The following is a 21,213-nucleotide window of genomic DNA, read 5'->3' on the forward strand; positions in this document are numbered from 1 at the left end:
GATAAGTGTTATATAAGTGCACTCCATATACCATTACAATTGTAGCATAATTAGGGTTGCTCAAGGAGCCATGTATACCACTCAAGTGACTGCCTGCCATTCTCTTGTCGCCTCTAGGGTAAGTAAGTGAGTAAACAGATACTATTCTTTGTGTGAAGGCGTGAAGGAATAGTTTTTTGTTGTTGTTTTTTTTGTTTTTTTTTAAACCAAATTAAGAGGTGAACAATTTGTTTCCAACACACACAATTTTCACACTGACGTTGTTATGCAACTACTTAGGAAATTCACACACGGTTCTATACCCAATACCGCCCCTTACCACTCATCTCGTCCCTCAGCCCCCGGAAAGCACATTCACGACAGAGTTTCCCAATTCTCCATAAACCTGCAGATCCCTTTTCATGAAGATAGACGCCGACCTCCCCTAGGTTCTCCCCAACTCAGTCACGCCCCTTGGCAACACAGGAGGAAGCAATTTCTGAAGTCATGGCAACACCATGAAATAAAACACAGGAGACAGTTAAGTATGTTAATATTTATTGAATGTGGTGGTTTGATTGAATGTTCTACACTTTGACAGAAATTGGCGCTGTTTTGGTAAACACTCACTATTGTTGCGTCTTGTTACGTCACAAATATCACACGGCTGCGGCAGCTCAAGATGACGACGTAGCGGATCAGATATATCAGCAATAGTACGTTCCCAATTTCTAGTGGAATTTTTTTCGAAGTAGAAGGGAGAGATAAACAAGGTTTGGTTGCAGGGTGAAGAGGAAGTAATGCAAACAGTCCGCATTGACTACTATTTACATCTGAATACCATAACTGGTGGTCTCTGATTGTAGTTACTTGCATACTTTTCTTTTCTGCGCATTCTTGTATGCTTTTGTTCTCTTTGCGTGGCTGGTGAAAGATGAGCTGTTGAAGCTTGGGTCATTCCTCGCTTTGGCTTGTCCTTTCATAAACTCACAGAAGAAGGAGAACGGTGGGAATGTAACTCCATGATCTTCTTTATATTTTGACCCTACCATTATCCATTTTTCTTGGAGATAGAAGGGTAACTTCTCCACAATTTGACCAACTCCCCTGGCTGTGTCAAAGTAAGTTGAAAGAGGTAAGTGTCCATTTTCCTTTGCAGCTTCCAATTCACTGATTATGTCTGAGAGCTCTTGTAGTCTCCGTGGATCTTTGCGGGAGACCTTTGGGAATTTGTCTATTTTGGAAAACAAGGAGTTTTCAATAGCCTCTGGTGAGCCATAGACCTCATCAAGCCTCGTCCATATAATCTCCAGAGCAACAGAAGGACAGCTTATATGGACTGCTTTGACCCTTGTTGCGTGTTGAGAAGATTCAGGGCCTAGCCACTTGATTAGGAGGTTTAGTTCTTCATTCAACGTTAGACCAACATCAGTGATGATAGACCGGAATGCGACCTTCCAGCTAGGATAACTCTCGGGTTTGTCGTCAAATTTAGACAGTGCTCCGGTCATCAGCTGAATCTTTGCTAGGAGCCTGGCAAGGTCACTAGGTGAACTGTCAACGACGTAGCGGTGGGAGTTTAACCTCTGCTGTGGTTGTGGTACACCATGGAAAGCACCTTGTTGGGGTACAGGTCTTTGCAATGCTAGATCTCGGTCCTGAGGTAACTGGTGGTGCTGACTGGGTTCTTGATTGACAAGAAGGGGTGTGAAGCTGGAAAGGTCACTGATTGAAGTGTCAACAACGTAGTCGTGCTGTGGTTGTGGTACACCATGGAAAGCACCTTGTTGGGGTACAGGTCTTTGTAATGCTTGATCTCGGTCCTGAGGTAACTGGTAGTGCTGACTGGGTTCTTGATTGACAAGAAGAGGTGTGAACCTGGAAGGTTCACTGATTGAAGTGTCAACAATGTAGTCATGGGAGCTTACACTTTGCTGTGGTTGTGGTACACCATGGAAAGCATCTTGTTGGTTTACAGGACTTTGTAATGCTTGATCTCGGGCCTGAGGCAATTGGTGGTGCTGACTGGGTTCTTCATTGACAATAAGGGCTGTGAACCTGGCACTGTTACTGGTTGAAGTGTCAACAACATAGTCGTGGGAGTTTACACTTTGCTGTGTTTGTGGTACACCATGGAAAGCATCTTGTTGGTTTACAGGTCTTTGTAATGATTGATCTCGGTCCTGAGGCAATTGGTGGTGCTGACTGGGTTCTTGATTGACAGTAAGGGGTGTGAACCCGGCAAGGTTACTGCTTGAAGTGTCAACAACGTAGTCGTGGGAGTTTACCCTTTGCTGTGGTTGTGGTCCACCATGGAAAGCATCTTGCTGGGTTACAGGTCTTTGTAACGCTTGCTCTCGGTCCTGAGGCAATTGGTGGTGCTGACTGGATTCTTGATTGACAATAAGGGGTAAGCACCTGGCAAGGTTACTGGTTGAAGTGTCAACAACGTAGTCGTGGGAGTTTACCCTTTGCTGTGGTTGTAGTACACCTTGGAAAGCATCTTGTTGGTTTACAGGTCTTTGTAATGCCCGATCTCGGTCCTGAGGCAATTGGTGGTGCTGACTGGGTTCTTGATTGACAATAAGGGGTAAGCACCTGGCAAGGTTACTGGTTGAAGTGTCGACAACGTAGTCGTGGGAGTTTACCTTTTGCTGTGGTTGTGGTACACCTTGGAAAGCATCTTGTTGGTTTACAGGTCTTTGTAAGGCCTGATCTCGGGCCTGAGGCAATTGGTGGTGCTGACTGGGTTCTTGATTGACAAGAAAGGGTGTGACTAGATCATGTTTGTTTATATATTCACCCACTTTCTGCTCTGGGGTGGTCTGAATAGGTAGAAATCCCAATACTCCTTCGCCTTGTTCTTCCATACCAAGCTGGGAAAGAACAGACTCCATCACATCTGCTTTGGCCGAAGCTGCGTCAGCTTCCTTTCTCTGATGGAGAACATCTAGGCTTGCCTCCAAGCATGCTTTTTTCATTTTAATTTTTTTTTCTTTCTTAGCATAGGCAAATCTGACTCTTGCGGCTTGAGCATCAGCCTTGGCGAGTGCCCGCATCCTGGCAGTGGATGAGGCGGATAACCCACTGAAAGATCCCGTTGAAGAACTATCATTCTTGATTGAAGATCCTGAAAAGATGCTATGGTGGGAGAAGAATGGAGAAGAGCTGGCCTCCCAGTTGCTAGCACTACTAGTGTCCCATTCCTCCATTTCGATCATAGTGTGTCTGCTGAAATTGAATGTGTGAATGGTATTTGCAATCCTAAGCTTGAGTTCCACTGTTCTCTGAGATCCCTTGCACAGTGCTATGATTTCCTCTTATGCACACAATGTAACTGCTGCCCTATATTGGAAGTCACAGCCAGCTGAACTACAACTTGTGTTTTCCAAGGATCAGGCAATTGTATTCGGTGGGATTTTATCATAAAAAGGTGTGAAACTGCAATACAAGCAAAGAAGGCATTTGGTGAGTACAAAAAAACAACATGCAAACAGTCTAAAGTCATTACCTGTATAGCTCATAGGGATGTAACAACAATGGCAACATCGGAGCATTGGCTCTCTGTGTTTTACAGGATTAATTTTAAGGTGCTTTTGTTCATTTTTGACAAGTCTTAACAGTCTTGGGCCATCTTATTTATCTGACCTGCTTTTATCGTATCAACCCTCGCAAATTTTGAGGTCTTCTGGCACCGGCCTTTTAGCTATTCCTATGGTGAGGACCAAAACACACAGTCGTGTTTTATTTTATCAGCCATTTTTAAATTTAGTCTCAGTTTTAGTCAGGTTTCAATCATGCTTGTTATTAACATAGTTAGTCAACGTCATCCTGTTTTTAATTTAGTCCGTTTTTAGTTGAATCTAGCATTTTAGTCTTTATTTTAATCCAAGAAGACAATTTTATTCGTTTAGTTTTAGTCAACAAAATCTGTCAAGGTTTTAGTCTAGCTTTACTCAGGACAATCATTGTACCCCTGTATATTTTTTTTTTGTCGTCAGAAAATGTTGAACATTTCAGATCTAGAAGTATTTAACATAAAATGTTCTCATATTTTTGATGAAAAACACAATTACAGTATATCAAGGGGCTACTATGGCTCCATGCTATGCGCTAGTAAATTAGCCAGCATTAGTTAGCAGTCGGATTAACATTACTTTTGGAACATTGCCGTTAGATTAATGCTACATTATAACTAGTGTTGTTCCAATACCGTTTTTTGGCCCCCAATACCGATACTGATACCCAGCTTTTCAGTATCGGCCGATACCGATACTCTACCGATACTTAAGGTTTTTTTTTCCTCAACATGAAAAAGCTGTCCTGCCATTGGTTCAGAGCATTCAATGGCCAATAGGATGTCTTAGATCGGCATGCAGTGAACATGTCACATATCAGTGAATGTCGTGCACGAGCAAGACACAAAATGCTGCATCCAAAATCCTATATTAGCGTTGGAATTAATGGTATCGTCATGTTACTTGTGAGTAGTCACCGATACCGATACCACTGTTTTAATGCAGTATTGGCACCTCTGCCGATACCAGTATCGGTATCGGAACAACACTAATTATAACTATAATTTACTTTCTTTTATAACCTTTCAACGTGAATCCACCTGCTGTCTGTCCCATGTGTTTGTGCATGTTGCACTCGCTAGCTGCAGATTTGAAAGGGTCACTGTGTGTCACATCACGGTGTCACATGTGACAGATTAGCAGAGGCAATATACAAAATCACATCATTTTTGTTCATGAACTTAAAAAAAAGTCCATAAATTTTAGTGCTGCATTCAGCCATTATGGCCCTCAACTATGGAAGAGCCTGCCAGAGGATATCAGGTTTGCAAGGACTGTTTATATTTTTAACAGGAGGCTCAAGACACATCTATTTAGTTTGTTTTTTTAAAATGATCTGTTTTATCTCTTTTAATGTATTAATCTTACTGCTAGCTTTGCTTTTAGTCTTTTATTTTATTATCCTTTAGCTCCAGTGTTTCCTCATTGGGGGTCTTCTGCACTTTTTGTCATGAGGGAGTTAGGTAAGGCAAGGAGCTGACGATACTTGAAAAAAGCTAACAGTGTGCAAAGCTGCCACATATGTTTCAGTGTCAATGTCAAGATGCTGGCCGCAGCTAATACGGGCGCAAAAAAAAAAAAGAAAAGAAAAAAAAAAGGCAAGGACGTGGAAGAAAACTAAGGAAGGAAGGGACGTTTTTTAGTTTTCAGTTATGTTTTTCCCACCCTACCCAGAAAGAGTCATGCGTTAATATCGGTGAAATGTATGATATCTATGCTTTAAGTGTTTAAGGGAGGCTGGGCTGAGTGTCTCCTTTTTTAGTCATCAAAATACGGTCATTCTACTACAGCTACAAGTACAAAGGACAGCTTACTTTGAAGGTAACTGACATTATCCTCTGTGCAACTTCCTTCGTTTAACTTACCTTGTGCCCATGGCTGGGAAGAACAATGACATATACAGTGTTCCATCCAATCGAGGAATTGTTTTATATGCACAATGGAAAATAACCTTGTTCTGTTTGTCAAAGGCATTAATTAAAAATTCTACACGTCAGCTGTTTCTTTTGTCTGTAGCTATCATCACAATGTGAATGAACAATGAACATGACTACAATTAGACAGGTGGTAGCGCGGAACATTTACCTTTGATATGTCGCGAACATTGTCTGGAGATTCAAGACCTAATACTTTCGTTAGAGTCCTGAACCTTCTCTTTCCAAAGCCCCAGGGAAAGTGTCAATTCTATGTGACATCACCTTGACAGAGCTTTGCTAATAAAGCTTTGTGACATGGAGATGTTTACCAAAGAATATGGGTCATTCACACCTGCTCTGTAAAATGATGTAAGCTCGTTTGCTGACTTTTCTCAGGGCTGTGGATCTAGTGGTATAGTATGAGTGAGGACAAGGGTTGCACAAAATAATAAAAACAATTTTAAAAATTAAATTTGGTACTCTTAAAACAAGTACATTCTATCCCAGTCTAAACAGATTAACCCGTATGCAGTATTATGACCCGTTTTGGGCTTTTTGGTGGTTCTGACCAAGTCATTTCAAAATAAGATGCTGCCAACGGACTACACGTTATACTTGGAAGAGAGTAAAATATTAACTAAATTAATCAATAAACAAAAAATAAACTGTGAGGCAGCTAACAACGATACTACATGTTGGCTGCTTTATCCAGACTGACCTTTGCATTATGTACTAACATGGAGTCTTTTGCTGAACACAAGGAAGCTCTAAAACAGTGATTCCCTACTCAGGGTGCCTTGAGAGATCATCAGGGGTAGGGCCAAGGCTACCGTAAGAAAAGATCCAATATCACTTATTTTGTCCAAAATTTGGACAAAACACAGCCATCTTGATTCACTGCCAATCTTGGTATCAATAAAATTGATATTTGGATTGATCCGCCCATCATTACCTGAAATCAAATTCAATCACTAATTAAGGACGCTAAAAAACGATTTAATTACTCGGATGTTGTATTATACGGTGGCTGTTGCCAGCATTCTGCTGCTGTGGATCTCAAAAACCTGAAAATCATGACTTTTTATAATAAATAATAATTTTGAGACAATTGTCAATTAAATTAAAAATGACTGCGCATTTTGATGCTGGCTAGCCTGACGCAACTGATTACTTTTTAACAAACCACGCTCACTCAAATGTGCTTTTTAAGATGGCAAAATCGTTATTGGCACCACTTTGTTTCATCAATCAAAATCTAAGGGGGAAAGATTTGATTTGGTTTCATTTAGGTAGATTACATTAGAATATATTAGATTAGATTAGATTAGATTAGATTAGATTAGATTAGGTAGGTAGGTAGGTAGGTAGGTAGGTAGGTAGGTAGGTCAATTAATTAAAAATAATAATGTTTAATTCTGCAACTCTGTCAAGACAGTATGCATATGCAAAACCGCCCCTAAACAAAAATGCATCCCTATATTTTCATACAGATACAACAACAACAACAAATTCCCACTTGCAATAACAACAAAATTACAAAAACTAAATGTTGATCTTCAAAATGTTCGAATCAATCATCAGCTAATCTCAGTGGAGGACATATATCAGTGATAGTCTGTGGATTAAAGCCGTTTTTTTTTTATCTGTTCTGCATCGCATGGTCCTGTATCTTCTCCCAGATTGAAGAGGGGAGAAACAAAGAGTAACACGGGTACATCTGGGTCTTTGGCGATGCTGATGGCTCTCTTGCTTAGTTGGGCCATGTGTGTATATCACTGTGGACTGCGGCACCCCTGATCTAATCATTTAATTAGTCCAGCTTCTAAATCAGTGGTTCTTAAACTTGCTGGAGGTTTTAACCCTGCAAGTTTCATATATGTTTTCATCAAAACCTTCATAAACGGAAAGTAAATGTTTTTTTTTCCAAATTCAAAGCATACTATTTTTTTTTTTTTTTTTTTTTACATTATCAAGAAGTGATTGCAGTAACTAGTGAAAATCAATGCAACAATTGCCTTGCAAGAGGTTTATGAAGCTCGGCTTCTCCTTGGCAAGTGCCATATCATATATGAAACCATATAATTTTTTTTAACAAATTCTGTTCCTTTTCTGTATTTTCTGTTTACCATCCCCAGAAAGGACTGCTTGCAAAGTAAAGAGCACGAGTATCTCAAAGGCTTTCAACAATTTGGTGACGGCAAAGCCTGAGAGAGTTGTTGATCTGATGAGTTGTCAAGCATCATACAATTGGCTTGAACCGAATGGACACGCACACAATGTGTGCATTTTAACCTCCGCTGAACCCATGAGACTGACTCACAAAACTCCTGGGGTGTATTTCACAATGGAGGTTCAACAAACTGAGACATTAACCCTGAACAACGAGTTGACATATCTTCCGATAGAAAACTCTGCGTTTTGGGTTACAGTCCAGCTGATTCCTGAATTCCTGAATTCCTGAATTCCTGATTCCAGCTGAAAAAAATAAAAAAATAAAAAAAAAAGCATCCTGCACACACAAATGATGCTAAAATGAGAGCATATCACAATTGTATGATATTGGTAAGAATGAGATTTACACAAGCTTTGTTGCCTGCCGTAAAAATGTGTACACTTTGCTCCAAACAACAGAAACAATATTTTCCATTAATTAGTTATTTTTTGCCTCACTTGATGCATCACATCTGCTGGTACGTCTCCAAGTGTATTATTTGAAAATAACCCTATAAAGCCAAACATATCATATTGAATACATCACATTGTGAGCCCTCTATTTTATGAGTATAATTTTTTTTTTTTTCATTAAAACCCTGACGTATATGATCTGACACATGCATTGCACGGAAAATCCATTAGAGGGCAGTATGACCCAGCTGATGGCTTTTCCAGCGACCTTGCAAGATCGGCCCAATTGAGAAAGGAGAGACACCTATACTTATTAATTAATAGTGGGAAATGTTCTTTCTGATTTTTGGAAATACTAATATGTTTGATGTCTATTTACTATTATATTTTTGACAGTTATAAATGTACAAATTTAAAGCATTGTGACCGGATGTATCAAATATGACACAAATCAAAAGTCATATGTGGAAGTTGATTTACAAAAATTATTATTTTTTTGCTTGTTTGTTTAAAAGGACCAATAAATACTCTATTCACAAAGAATCTGAATTTTCACTCATATATTTCATGGTTCAGGCTTTATAGATGGGAAGACATGGGAACTGGCAAATAGGTAACATTAAAGTGCATACTTCACCGCACGACATTTGAATTGCCACCTCAATATGTACTCAAAGCTCACAGCATTTTGCAATGACACCTACTGGGGAACATCACATCTCGTAGTCCATGTGCAAAATGTACTCATTTGAAAAGGGAGTGCTATCAGGCGACGACGTCTTGCCCACACAGCCGCTGATAGCCGCAATCAGCAGGAGGAGGAAGAGCGGGACTTGAGAAGGTAGCTCGTCAGCACTGATATGGCCTTCTGTATCACCTTTGATTGAGTTCAAATCCTTCAAGGATGGACTATAATGATTGTCATTTCAGATAGTGCCTGCACGAGCTGTGATGTCTGAAGACAGCAGCAATTTTGTATTCATGTGTTTGTCCAAAAGAGCGTGCAAATGAAAAGGAAAAAAAGTGAGGCTTCTGAGTCTGTCACAAAAACATCCACTTCCCTTCAGTGAAATTAACACGATAGCATGTTGCTGATGATAATGCTAAAATAAGACCATTTCATCATATCCACTGAATAATCTACATCAATTTAGTTGATTGTCAGACTGGATCTGCAGCCATTTCCATGACAATTCATTTTAATACATAAAAAAGGAATGATATGGACACTTTTCGGTTGATTGCTGGTTGCTTGATGAATCATCATTTAGATATTACATGCTTCATGTATGCCAGTTTGGATATGGATCATGGCAGTGTAAAAGAAAAATAAGCATGTAATTGAATTAGTACATTATTTAGTTATTATATGCATTAAAAATAGATACAGTAAACCTAATACACATATTGGATATACCAGGCTTCATTTAATCACCCTGAGTACTGTCAGACATGCTTTTGAGCAAGGTATTAATGCTAGTTGAAACTCAACTGAGTTGAGTTCACTTCCACAATACAGCGCTTATATCTCAAATATTTGCTCTGCCAAACGATGGTTCGTATCTCAAAAAACTCATAAGTCAGGTCACTCATACAACAAAGCAGCACGGAGGGTCAGAAAATGGATGGACGTCTAAATCATTTTTTTTTTTTTTCATATTTTTCAAGAAACACAAAAAATTGAACCATTTGCATCTTCAGGAGATGACTGAGGAAAAAATAATAACACTTTGCTCATAGTCTACTTTTATTTCATGCATATGCACGCTAACAGCCAATCAGAGCTTTCTCCATTTTGTGATTAATGGCCCATTCTTTCAAATCATATCTAAAAAAAAGCACAATGAGACATAAATCTCTTAATTCTTCATAATTCTAAATGTTGCTTTTTCTTAGATTTATTCCTGCTTCTACTATGAATGTGTTGAGCAAGGTTCTGTATTTATGTGTTTCATTTCATAATACCATGACTGTTGACGATATGATAAACAAAACTTCTCAACCATGTTTTGGGTTGAAAATAATGGATATAAGTAGCATTGGCAGCAAGAATCAAATGTTCAATTCTAAAGACAATTATCAAATTTGAATTCTGACATGATTCCTGTCTATTACGTAGCTCTGCCACTGATGATGAGGATGGTGATGATGATGATGATGATTGGTTCAGTTGTTTGTCTACAAAAATTAAATAGCACTGCACACCTGTCCCACCAGGTATCTGCCCTTTATGTCAGATGTATCACAAATTCTGCATTGTTACTAATTATTTTACATTATTATGATACCACTGAAGCATTAATATAGTTAGAATGCAAGACTAATTTAAAGATGACGAATGTGAATTAGCAAACTGTGTCCAGTACATAATTATGACAGGGTCAGGGACATTTTATTTCATGCTTTAATGCTTTGAAAGTGTTTGGTGCCCTCTGTTGGCTGATACTGTTAACTAGAACATTACTATTTTTTCCCCCACCCACTCACGCAAACACGCACACATACAAACATGGTCTCCCAGGTGGGGCAAGTAAACCCACGCCAACTTCACCGAAGGCAAGTGATGGTACAACTCTGCCACCCGCAGCCCAACTAGAATATAATTGCCTGTGACGGTCTGGACTATGGATTGTTGTAATTCTTGATTCCCTCTTTTTTCTATCTCTCTATTTTGTCCACACCTCATTGGATTCTACTTTCCTAAATTGCTAACAAAAAAATATATATTTAAATCAATTTAGTCAGTGTAATTAAAGAATGTTGGCAATTGTCATCATTGTTCAAAGCATAATAAAGACTTCATTTGAAAAGAACATCATCACCTTGCTTGCTGGTCATGTTGGTCACCTTCTTTGTACATCTTGTAATCTATGTCTGTATGAAGTCATTGTTTGTTACTGTAATGCACACATAGGATGTGTGTCGTATTAATAGAAAATTCTATTTTGTGGTGTACAGGTTTGATATAGGTTTATGACAAAAGACTTACAAAAAAAGGTCAATGTATTTGACAAAAAACAAGAGACATTTTCAAGCTACCAGTCAGAGCAGTCAGATGTTATACAGATCAGCAAGTATTCCATTTAGTTCAATCATAACATGTAAAGAATGTTTTTATTGTAATTTTAATATAAATCTTTCACAAAAACATGAAATTATGACATAATTACATCATTAAAAATAAATTTCCTTTTTTTTTTTTTTTTTTTTTGGCACACTGCATCAACTGAATGCTGTTCTTTCTAACGTACCCACTGGCCACCTGGGGGCAGTGTAGGACAGATTGTTGGATATACTGTGTGTTATGGCGTGACTGTGAGTGGTCCTTGCCTGGATGCAACAATAGCGGGCAGGGTGTGTCACCCCAAACACCTCTCCCAGCTCATCCGTACGGCATTGCAGATGATAAAAAAAAATATATAGGCGTACTGTCATATTGCCTGTTGACACGCTACTGAACCATTGGGTCTGTTGCTTGAAGGGTTAAAGTAGATGCAAATTTGTGTGAGTATAAGGTTGTTGTAAAAAAAAACAAAAAAACAAAAAAACAAACAAAAACAAAAGAATTCTTTTTTTAAATTTAATTTTATTTTACAGTAACCGTACAGCGCTCACTTGCGATTATATTTCTTACTTATGCCATATTATGAGGTACACACTGACAGCTAAATCTGAAATATTGCTGCTTATGGGTGTCTTGTCACTTTTTAGCCTTATTTCATTCTACATATTTAACTGCTTGTTTATTTTGACCACTTGATGGCGCCATAGAGTAAATGAATCCTAATGAAGTGTCAGTACTTTTCCCGCACAGTTGGCTGAAAGTTTTAATGCTTCACGTGGCGACATCTTACCATCACTGAGTAATAATATATATATATATATATATATATATCCATCCATCCATTTTCTTGACCGCTTATTCCTCACAAGGGTCGCGGGGGCTGCTGGCGCCTATCTCAGCTGGCTCTGGGCAGTAGGCGGGGGACACCCCGGACTGGTTGCCAACCAATCGCAGGGCACACAGAGACACACAACCATCCACACTCACACGCACACCTAGGGACAATTCGGAGCGCCCAATTAACCTGCCATGCATGTCTTTGGAATGTAGGAGGAGACCGGAGTACCCGGAGAAGACCCACGCGGGGGGCACGGGGAGAACATGCAAACTCCACCCAGGAAGGTCCGAGCCTGGACTCGAACCGGAGACCTCAGAACTGGGAAGCGGACGTGCTAACCACTCGGCTACCGTGCCGCCCATATATATATATATATATATATATATATATATATATATATATATATATATATATATATATATATATATATATATATATATATATATATATATATATATATATATATATATGTATGTATAGGAAAAGAAATGACAAGGACTGAAAGAGAGCAGTGAACTAAATAGAAAACAAACTGATGAGAAAACGGTTTGTTGATTAATTTATGGTGATTTTTTTTCTCAGGTCTCATACACATGATTAAAGGAACCCTTTTCATTCACAAATTAAGATCACAGCAAAATCGCTAGTGTTAGATTAGAAATCTAACACAAGTACATCATTTATATCGCATTTTTCCTCCGTAAAAGGCACTCCAAGCGCTTTAGACGTAGCATCAGGAGCAACTTGGGTGCTCATATGTTACTCAAGGATACTTTAACATACTTATACCAGCCTGGGATCAAACCCACATTTTCAGGATTGGGAGACAACCATTCTACCACTGACCCACGCTGCCCCGACAGCAACGACTGGATGTATCGTTATTGAAATGCAGACAGCACGTTGGCAAGTTTGGAAAGCTTGTCCTTCATTGGAAATGAGAATGTGGTCAATTTAACACTCAAGGTAGTGCTATTCAGGTTACACTTAGCTTCCGCTCCAACACTTGAGAAAATTTACTCTGACAGAGTAATATTTTATCTTAATAGTGTCAGAATAACACTGTTTACACCAGATTTCAACGAACGCTGGAAATCTAGCACTGATAGATTCGCCTCGGATTTTTTAGATAAATTCATGGGAAAACAGCTTTTGAATAGTTGTCCACTGTAGTGGCCAATGTCCCTGGAACGGTTAATTAAAAAAAAAAAAAAAAAAAACTACTTGGAAATTACCCATCATGATATATAAAGCACTTCATTATGAGAATAGAAAGAGGAAGTAGCAAGTTGACACTATATGTGGATATGAAATTAATAACCACATAAGCATTAAGATTTTCTGAAGTTTACAGAGATACAGGACTGACTCATAATTGACATTTGTGACAGGAAGTGTGACATGTGGCTGAAGGTGATTTTCAGACAAGAGGAAGTGGTTTTGGTCAAAATATGACGTCTACAGGATGTCTGTGTGATCGTAAAGATTGCAGTAGTTCATGTAAATACCCAAATTCCCACTCCGTACATAATGCCGGGACGTCATTTGCGTTGGGTGTAAAAAAGAAAAAGAAAAAAATGCATCCTGACCAAGTAATGGTGTTACAGCTATGTATTCAAAGCTACATAATGCAAGCTCCACCAGTGCCCAGGCCCAGTATTTCATGATCAAACCTGGTTTGGAATTTTGAAATACTGGGCCCTGACTTTTTAACTACGACTAAATCCGGTTTATTGATTAATCACTAAAATAACCAAAAGATTAATCAATTTTTAGACTTAGACTTAGACTTAGACTTGACTTTATTGATCCCTTTGGGATGGCTCCCTCTGGGAAATTTACATGTCCAGCAGCAATGAGAACAGATAATAAAATAAAAAAATAATTCAATCAATCAATAAATAAGGTTATTACACCAGAGATTGAATTAATAATAATAATAATAATAATAATAATAATAATAATAATAATAATAATAATAAAATGAAAAATATGAATTCAATAAATCAATAAATATGGTTATTACACCAGAGATTGAATTAATAATAATAATAATGAGAAGAAGAAAAATAAAATAAAAAATAAAAAATCAATCAATCAATAAATAAGGTTATTACACCGGAGATTGAATTAAATAAATTAAAGTACAGTAAAATAAAGTGCCATATTTGTGAATAATTGCCGGTTACAGCCAAACATTGGAATACAACAGTGTTAACAGCATTGTTTTTGTTGCTTTTAGTGTAGAAATTAATCTTTTTTTAATGCTCATACAAGGGCTGTTGTATATAGAAATTCATTCTGCGTGCCGAACAATAACACGTGAAGCCATGCAGATTTCTCACGACTATTTTATGTAAATTTGTGTCTTTTGAAAGCTCTTTAACAACACATCCTCTTTAGGATTCACAGGAGTGGAGTAACAGGAAGAGCAACGATTCAGTCGTGACTTCACGATTGGAGTAACACTGTTGTGTCACACAGACATACACGTACACACTTATCAAACTCTTACTCCCCTGTAAAATTCCACAGGCTGCCACTCAGTCTGCCTAAATGATGAATAAATTCTTCATTACATCAAACACTATTTTTCATTCAGTAGCGCGCTCACATCGTCGCCATGACAAACTTCACAGTTATCAGATCGGCCCAGCCAAAAGCACTAAAATCCACTGCCAAACACCCACCTCCACTTTTTTTTTTTTTCTGAATTCTTTCCTTATGGAATATCTGCACTGTAGCAAGTAATGAAGGCAAACATTTGTTTCTGGTTGGTTGCTTTTCCTATATTAACTCAATAGGAGTGTGTCTAACAAAGTCACATCAAAATAATATAATTCTAATGTGTGCGCAATGTAATGAACAATGGGCAATGATGCTGATACAATGTTACACTAAAGCACTTACTGTACTCCTTAATGTGTTAGAAGGGTTTGACTGAGGTTAAAGTTCGATGTTGATTCACACCTAACTCATCCAAGTACAGTAGTTGCGGAGCTCGCTTTTTGCGCCGGACATGGAACAGAAGTTAGAGTTAAGCCCAATTCACACTGGCTACGGAACGGACGTGGTGCATTTTCTGTACGGCGGCCGTACGGACGCCGCAAGGACTGCAATTCACACCGCGTGCGTTGCGTATCTGGAAATCTGCTCCCGACAGACCATAAGATCACGTGGCGTTCACACTCACTGGAGAGTTGAGTTCACCCAATAACAACAGTGTATCGTCCTATTTGTAAACAATAGCCACGCTTGCCTGTTGTCACATCGATATGCTTTTTGGACATTAATTTTGGGACTTCTACCATGGCTGTTCTACAATGGTTAAGTATGTTTTCTGTTTAAATAGTGTTATTTTGTCGTGTTTAATTTATTCTGAGCTCATTTTTTGTCTGAAATGTCCGAGTGATGTCATGCTATGGCGCTAGCTAGCTTCCCTCCTCAAAAAATAAAAAATAAAATAAAAAATAAAAAAATAAAAAAACGAGTTTGCAAACTATTTTATTTTGAAATATACTGTATTTACCTTGATATGACGCCCGACTTCCTGTCCTGCTCGTGTAATTTCTTCAGCTTCATGAAAATCCGTATGCGGCGTCCGGAAAAAATAGAACGCTTGCGGAAACGCTGCGTTTTCCGTACGGCGGCCGTACTGACGCCGCAAGGATAGAACACATTCAAGTCTACGTGTCAATTCACACCAGCTGCGGTGCGATGCATCTGCGGTGCGGAACGACTGCGGCGATGCGGAAGGTTTCCGCAAGCGTACAATTTTTTCCGGACGCCTAATGCGGGATTTCATGAAGCTGAAGAAATTACACGAGCCGGATAGGAAGTCGGGCGTCTCGCATGAAGGTAAGGGAAGCTAGCTACATAGCATGACATAAGTCGGAGATTTAAGACAAAAAATGAGCTCACAATAAATTAAACATGACAAAATGACTATTTAAATGACATGACAAAATGACAAAATGAGTATTTAAACACAAAACTTACTTATCTATGGTAGAATAGGCATGGTAGAAGTCCCAGAAATAATGTCCAAAAAACATATCGATGTGACAACAGGCAAGCTTGGTTATTGTTTACAAATGGGACCCTATATACATGGTTGTTATCGCGTGAACTAAACTCTCCAGCGTGAACCCCGCGTGATCTTGTGTTCTGTCGGGAGCAGATTTTCGGACACGCAACACACGTGGTGTGAATTGCAGTGTGCGCGGAAGCCGTACGGAAAACGCACCGCGTCCGTTCCGCAGCCAGTGTGAATTGGGCTTAAGGAATAATTTAGACATAGAGAGAACGAGTGAGTTTAGTTCACCCCTTGATTGATTTATTGTTCTAAATTTTGTAGCGTACAACCTGTTTCAAGTATGTATGTCATGTTTTGGTTCTGTGGGGTTGGAATTATGTTTTCTCTTGGTGTTTTTGGGTGTGTTTTGTCTTTGGTTGGTGGTTTTTGTTACGTGTTCCTCGTTGCTTCCCTTGTCTCATGTCAAACCACGTCCACCTGAGTGTCTTGCCTTCCGAGTGTGTGACCAATCACTGCCCTTAGCCACTTGTGTTTTTCCCCAGGTGTGTCTCTTTAGCTCATTAGTGTTGGTGTATTTAGCCTGTTGTGTTTGTTCACTCTGTGTGGGTGCATTGATGGTGTTACATGGGTCATGCTTGTTGTATTGTCTGCCAAGTTAAGTTCTGTCAAGTCCTGTTCGTTCACGTCAAGTCTAGTTTTGGTTTCCGTTCCCAGTTGTAAATAAATCACCCTAAGTTGTCCATTCCCGTTGTCTGATCTGTCTCCTCAATTTGGGTCCACATCATCTACTCCACCTACAAATTGTAACAATGTATTGTTTTATTGTGAAAGTCCTAGCAGGAAGTGTTGCCATGTGCTATCTTTGAATTTTGATTTGAATTTTTGTTCTACAATTTGTCGCTTGAATCCTTGTGCCCAATTACACCACAGTGTAACAAGTAAATTTGAATATCTATGACAATGGGCAATAATAAAGAATCCAACAGTGTTTTTAAAATACTGTTTTGGTGTGAGTTTTTAAGTATTTGAAGTGTCCTCTCCTCAGTTCTAGGGTTGGACTGGCACAAAAAAATAAAAATAAAAATAAATCAGCCCTGGCAATTTGATTTAGGCCCACCGGCCCAGTCGTCCTCCTAACCACCACTGGCAACCACGTAGCTCTGCCACTGATGTTGATTGGTTCAATTTGTTGTCTATTTTGTAAATGAATTAATGTAAATTAATTAATTCATAATAAATTAATCTAAATTAAAAAAAAAAAAAAAAGACTCCAGCCCACCAAGCATCTGCCCAGTATGCCAGATGACCAGTCCAGCCCTGCTATAACTACTGTGTAATACAGATGACATCCACAAGGTCACAAAACATTCGACCCAAATGCCATTGAGCTGAAGTTAATTTCCAATCATAAAATGAGTGTTTAATATTCAAACGTTTGCTAAGATAACACAAAATAGGAAAGACTGTCAAGTGTAACTGAATCCACATTTGGTGTTATCTGTCTTGCTCCACCCCTGCTCCCCGGCTGCAGGTAATCTTCTCTTACTCAATCCTCTCCACAAACCCCACAAGAGCCCTGCCCAGCTTCTCCGCACAGCATACTTAAGCATCAGATCATCCCAAATGACACTTCCACATCTTTTTGGACTCAACACAGATACTATAGACAGAATTTAGGAGAACTGAAACTTCTAGGTGACTAGGAAAAAGGTAAATCTATTATTTAAATATTGGTATCAAATATTTATTTAAATCCTGGATGTTTTGTATGATAAGTATAGTTGTGCGTTGTAATAATTATTATATTTTGTTACATTGTTTTTATTTGCAGGAACCAATCAAAGATGATTCTTCCAACATTTTCACTGATCATTGTACTTATTGCTACTGCATCTACCAAACCAGTAAGGCTCATTATACATAATGTTTGTGTAAACTGCACTGTACTAGTAAATCAAGTATCTAAATCTAAAAATGTATAGTGTATTAGGATAGAAATGTACCATTTACACTATCAGAGTTGCCTTTGTGATAGAGAGGGAAGTAGAAGAAACTAATTTCAGATTTGACTTCACTTCGCACTTGTTAGTCAACAACTACGTCACTCACCCAATACGAGCACCTTCCTCTTTTTAATTCAAAAATAGTTTTCCCAAAATTGGGAGTCAACACACATTTAATGTCATATGACATCTTGACTAAATGGGATGTTTGTTATTGGATCATTTCTCACAGCAAAAAATTGGAGTGTTAAAATTCCAGGGTTACATTCTTTAGAGTTGATTTTTTTTTAACTCGCAAAGTGTAATTTTAACATTTTCAGTGTTAAAGGTTGTTCTGAGCAAGTGTTGTTTCAAAGATTTGATCACTTTGTTACTACTGAGAAACACTGACACATTAAAAAAAATGTACATATATATATATATACTCTCTACTAGTGTTAAATATTTAACTACTTTAAAAAGTGTTAATTTAACTCTGGAGAGTGTAGAACAGTGGTGTCCAAACTACGGTCCGGGGGCCATTTGCGGCCCGCCGTCCATTTTTCAGTGGCCCGCGACATATGCTAAAAATGGCATTTGACTCAGTTCAAATAAAATAAACAGAACAAAAATGTTTGGAGATGGTCAAAGTAAGATGGGAGGGTATCGAAAAACAGGTGCCATTAAAGGTTATTTTAGTAACTAAAACTAATGAAAAAAATAAACTAAAATTCAAAAAAACAATATTGTTACCGTAATAAAATAAAAACGAAAATGCTTTTAAGAAACGAAAACTAGCCGAAACTACATTTTATGTTTACAAAACTAACTAAAACGAACTATAATTGTAGCAAACATGTCCTTCGTTTTAGTCTTTTGGTAATTAATTTAATGCATGACCCTTTGGGGATGATTTTAAATGTGATTTTTAGTAGATTTATTTTGATATAAACCGGAATAATGACGTTTGAAAGTATGTCACACAAAAGTGACGTCATCTTAGCAGCAGCCAATAGAAAAGCACCTTCAGATGACATTGCGCCCATGGTGTTTTTTTAAATATTTCGCACAAGTAATACACATTTTTTTGTTTAAAAACTAATACTAATACTGAAACTAACAACCTAAACTAAAACTAAGCATTTTTTAAAGAACTAATCTAATGAAAACTAACTAAAATGAAAAAATTCCAAAACTATAATAACCCTACTGCCATGTTACAAATAAATTGGTTTATACACTGTAGCATTTTTCTAAATATGCAAAAGCACAAATAAATTATGTGTACAATTTTTAGGACTAAACACAATTTCTCTTTATAACATTATGTGGCCCTTGCGTCCTTCTGATTTTCTGTATGTGGCCCTCAAATGAAAAAGTTTGGACACCCCTGGTGTAGAACTATATCAACTCTGAAAAAGTGTGTTAAAATTATCTCTATTGTAGTCAAATAAACACTGGACTTTTTGCTGTATGCGTATAGGCTACATTATATTCTTTCCATTGATATTCTCTCTAAAGGTTGATGAGGCTTGGCATCAAGATGCTGACATCACCGAAAATAACCAGAAACAAGAACTAGCTTGGGACAGCTCGAGCCTTTCTTCTGAGTCTGCTCAGTCAAATGAGTCCAGAGACGTCTCTGAAAGTGAGTCTTCTGCGGAGTCTGTGGAGTTGCCATCCGAGAAGCAACGGTCGGAATCTTCTGAAGAGTCATCAGAAGAATCCTCTGAAGAAACACCTGACAAATCTGAGGGGTCCACCGAGCTTTCCTCTGAGGAATCGTCCGAGGAATCTTCTGAGGAGTCTTCCGAGGAATCATCTGAAGAGTCATCCGAGGAGTCCTCTGAGGAATCCTCCGAGGAAGTTCCTGTCACAGATCCCACCACGACAACCGCAGAAGACAGAAACACCCCCACACCCAAACCTGCCACCACAAGCTCAGATGAGACAGGGACGACCACACCTACTGAAGATGTGACAGAATCTCGCATCACTGAAAGAAGAGGAGACAACTAACATGGAGCCCAATGAATAAATATCCTAAAAATGTCATGATTCTGGACTAAAAATTGATCGGAATGAATCACTGTTGTCTTGAATCAATTTGTAATATTGTTTCTAATCAAACCTTGTGCTGCCAGAAAATCAGGATAATAATGTTAATATTACTTAATAATGTATTTATTTGGAAACTTAAAATTTGTTAATAAAAACTGGGCTAATGTACAGTACAGTAATTGTTTTCATATGCAGATTTACATACCACACATCTAAGTCACATATATCAATATTATGTTCCACAAAAAGATGTTAAAAATTTTGTCACATGTATACTTTCATATGGTGAAATAAAAAAAACACACCCACTGGTCTATGGCAAGCTTGCAGCATCTAATGAGATCCAGTGCAAGAGTTATAACAGGCCTACAAGAGTTTAGCAATGGTAAAGATAATATTAACTTATTACATATTTACTTTTTGACATTATTTTTTTATCATATAGTGCTTGCATTCTAGTCATTATATGGTCATATTACATGATTTGAACACTACATACAAAATTACTGTATTAATTAACTGTTCTCTAGTCTTGACAGGAAAACAATGACAGGCAAATCTTGTATTACTGTATACAGAGCACATAGAGTGCACCAAATCAAATACATTGTGGTTGTCAGCGATCATTTATGTTTATAGAAGCAAAATTATTCTCTTGTACTTTCTCTTATTTGTGCTGATATACCCGATGCTGTCTGGTCACTTGATGCTAGTATGGTAGTATTCAAAGTTTCTACTGCCATCCAGTGGGAAAACTAGGAATTACAGGGATATAAAATGGGAAGCTTACTTGTATATATAAATGTAATATAAAGATCTTTTTCTTAATATATTTGTATGTTGAGGTCAAATTAGTAATTTTTGCATTACATCATAGTAATATAAATGATTTAATGTCAACAAACATGTTCAGTTGTGCTGTAAGTAATTAAGAATGTAAGTTTTTATTATTTAATATGTTAAGTTTTACCAAGTGTAAAAACTAAAAGCAGTTTATGACAGTTGATTTCCAGGCAATTTCTACGATTTATAGTCAACTCTATTAATTCTGATATCAAGTGAATTAAAAATGAGATGCCACTTAAGTTTATATACAAGGCAGATGAGGGAATAATTTTGCCATTATAGTCTATA

The 21,213-nt window shown here is 37.9% G+C and overlaps 2 protein-coding genes across 2 annotated transcripts; one reads left to right on the forward strand and one right to left on the reverse strand.

Annotated features, from left to right (window-relative positions):
• Positions 1-520: 520 nt before the first annotated feature.
• On the reverse strand, positions 521-5,720 carry LOC144002733 (uncharacterized). Its single transcript, XM_077498206.1, has 2 exons — positions 5,643-5,720; positions 521-3,420 (listed from the first exon to the last, which is right to left on the reverse strand). The coding sequence occupies exon 2, from the start codon at positions 3,198-3,200 to the stop codon at positions 846-848; it is 2,355 nt and encodes a 784-aa protein (XP_077354332.1). The 5' UTR covers positions 3,201-3,420; positions 5,643-5,720; the 3' UTR covers positions 521-845.
• Positions 5,721-17,611: 11,891 nt separating this feature from the next.
• On the forward strand, positions 17,612-20,249 carry LOC144002652 (uncharacterized). The gene is made up of 3 exons (XM_077498064.1): positions 17,612-17,746; positions 17,868-17,940; positions 19,540-20,249. The coding sequence occupies exons 2-3, from the start codon at positions 17,881-17,883 to the stop codon at positions 20,035-20,037; spliced, it is 558 nt and encodes a 185-aa protein (XP_077354190.1). The 5' UTR covers positions 17,612-17,746; positions 17,868-17,880; the 3' UTR covers positions 20,038-20,249.
• The last annotated feature ends 964 nt before the right edge of the window (positions 20,250-21,213 follow it).

The sequence above is a fragment of the Festucalex cinctus genome, chromosome 15 (genome assembly GCF_051991245.1).
Source record: "Festucalex cinctus isolate MCC-2025b chromosome 15, RoL_Fcin_1.0, whole genome shotgun sequence".
Lineage (NCBI taxonomy): Eukaryota > Metazoa > Chordata > Actinopteri > Syngnathiformes > Syngnathidae > Festucalex > Festucalex cinctus.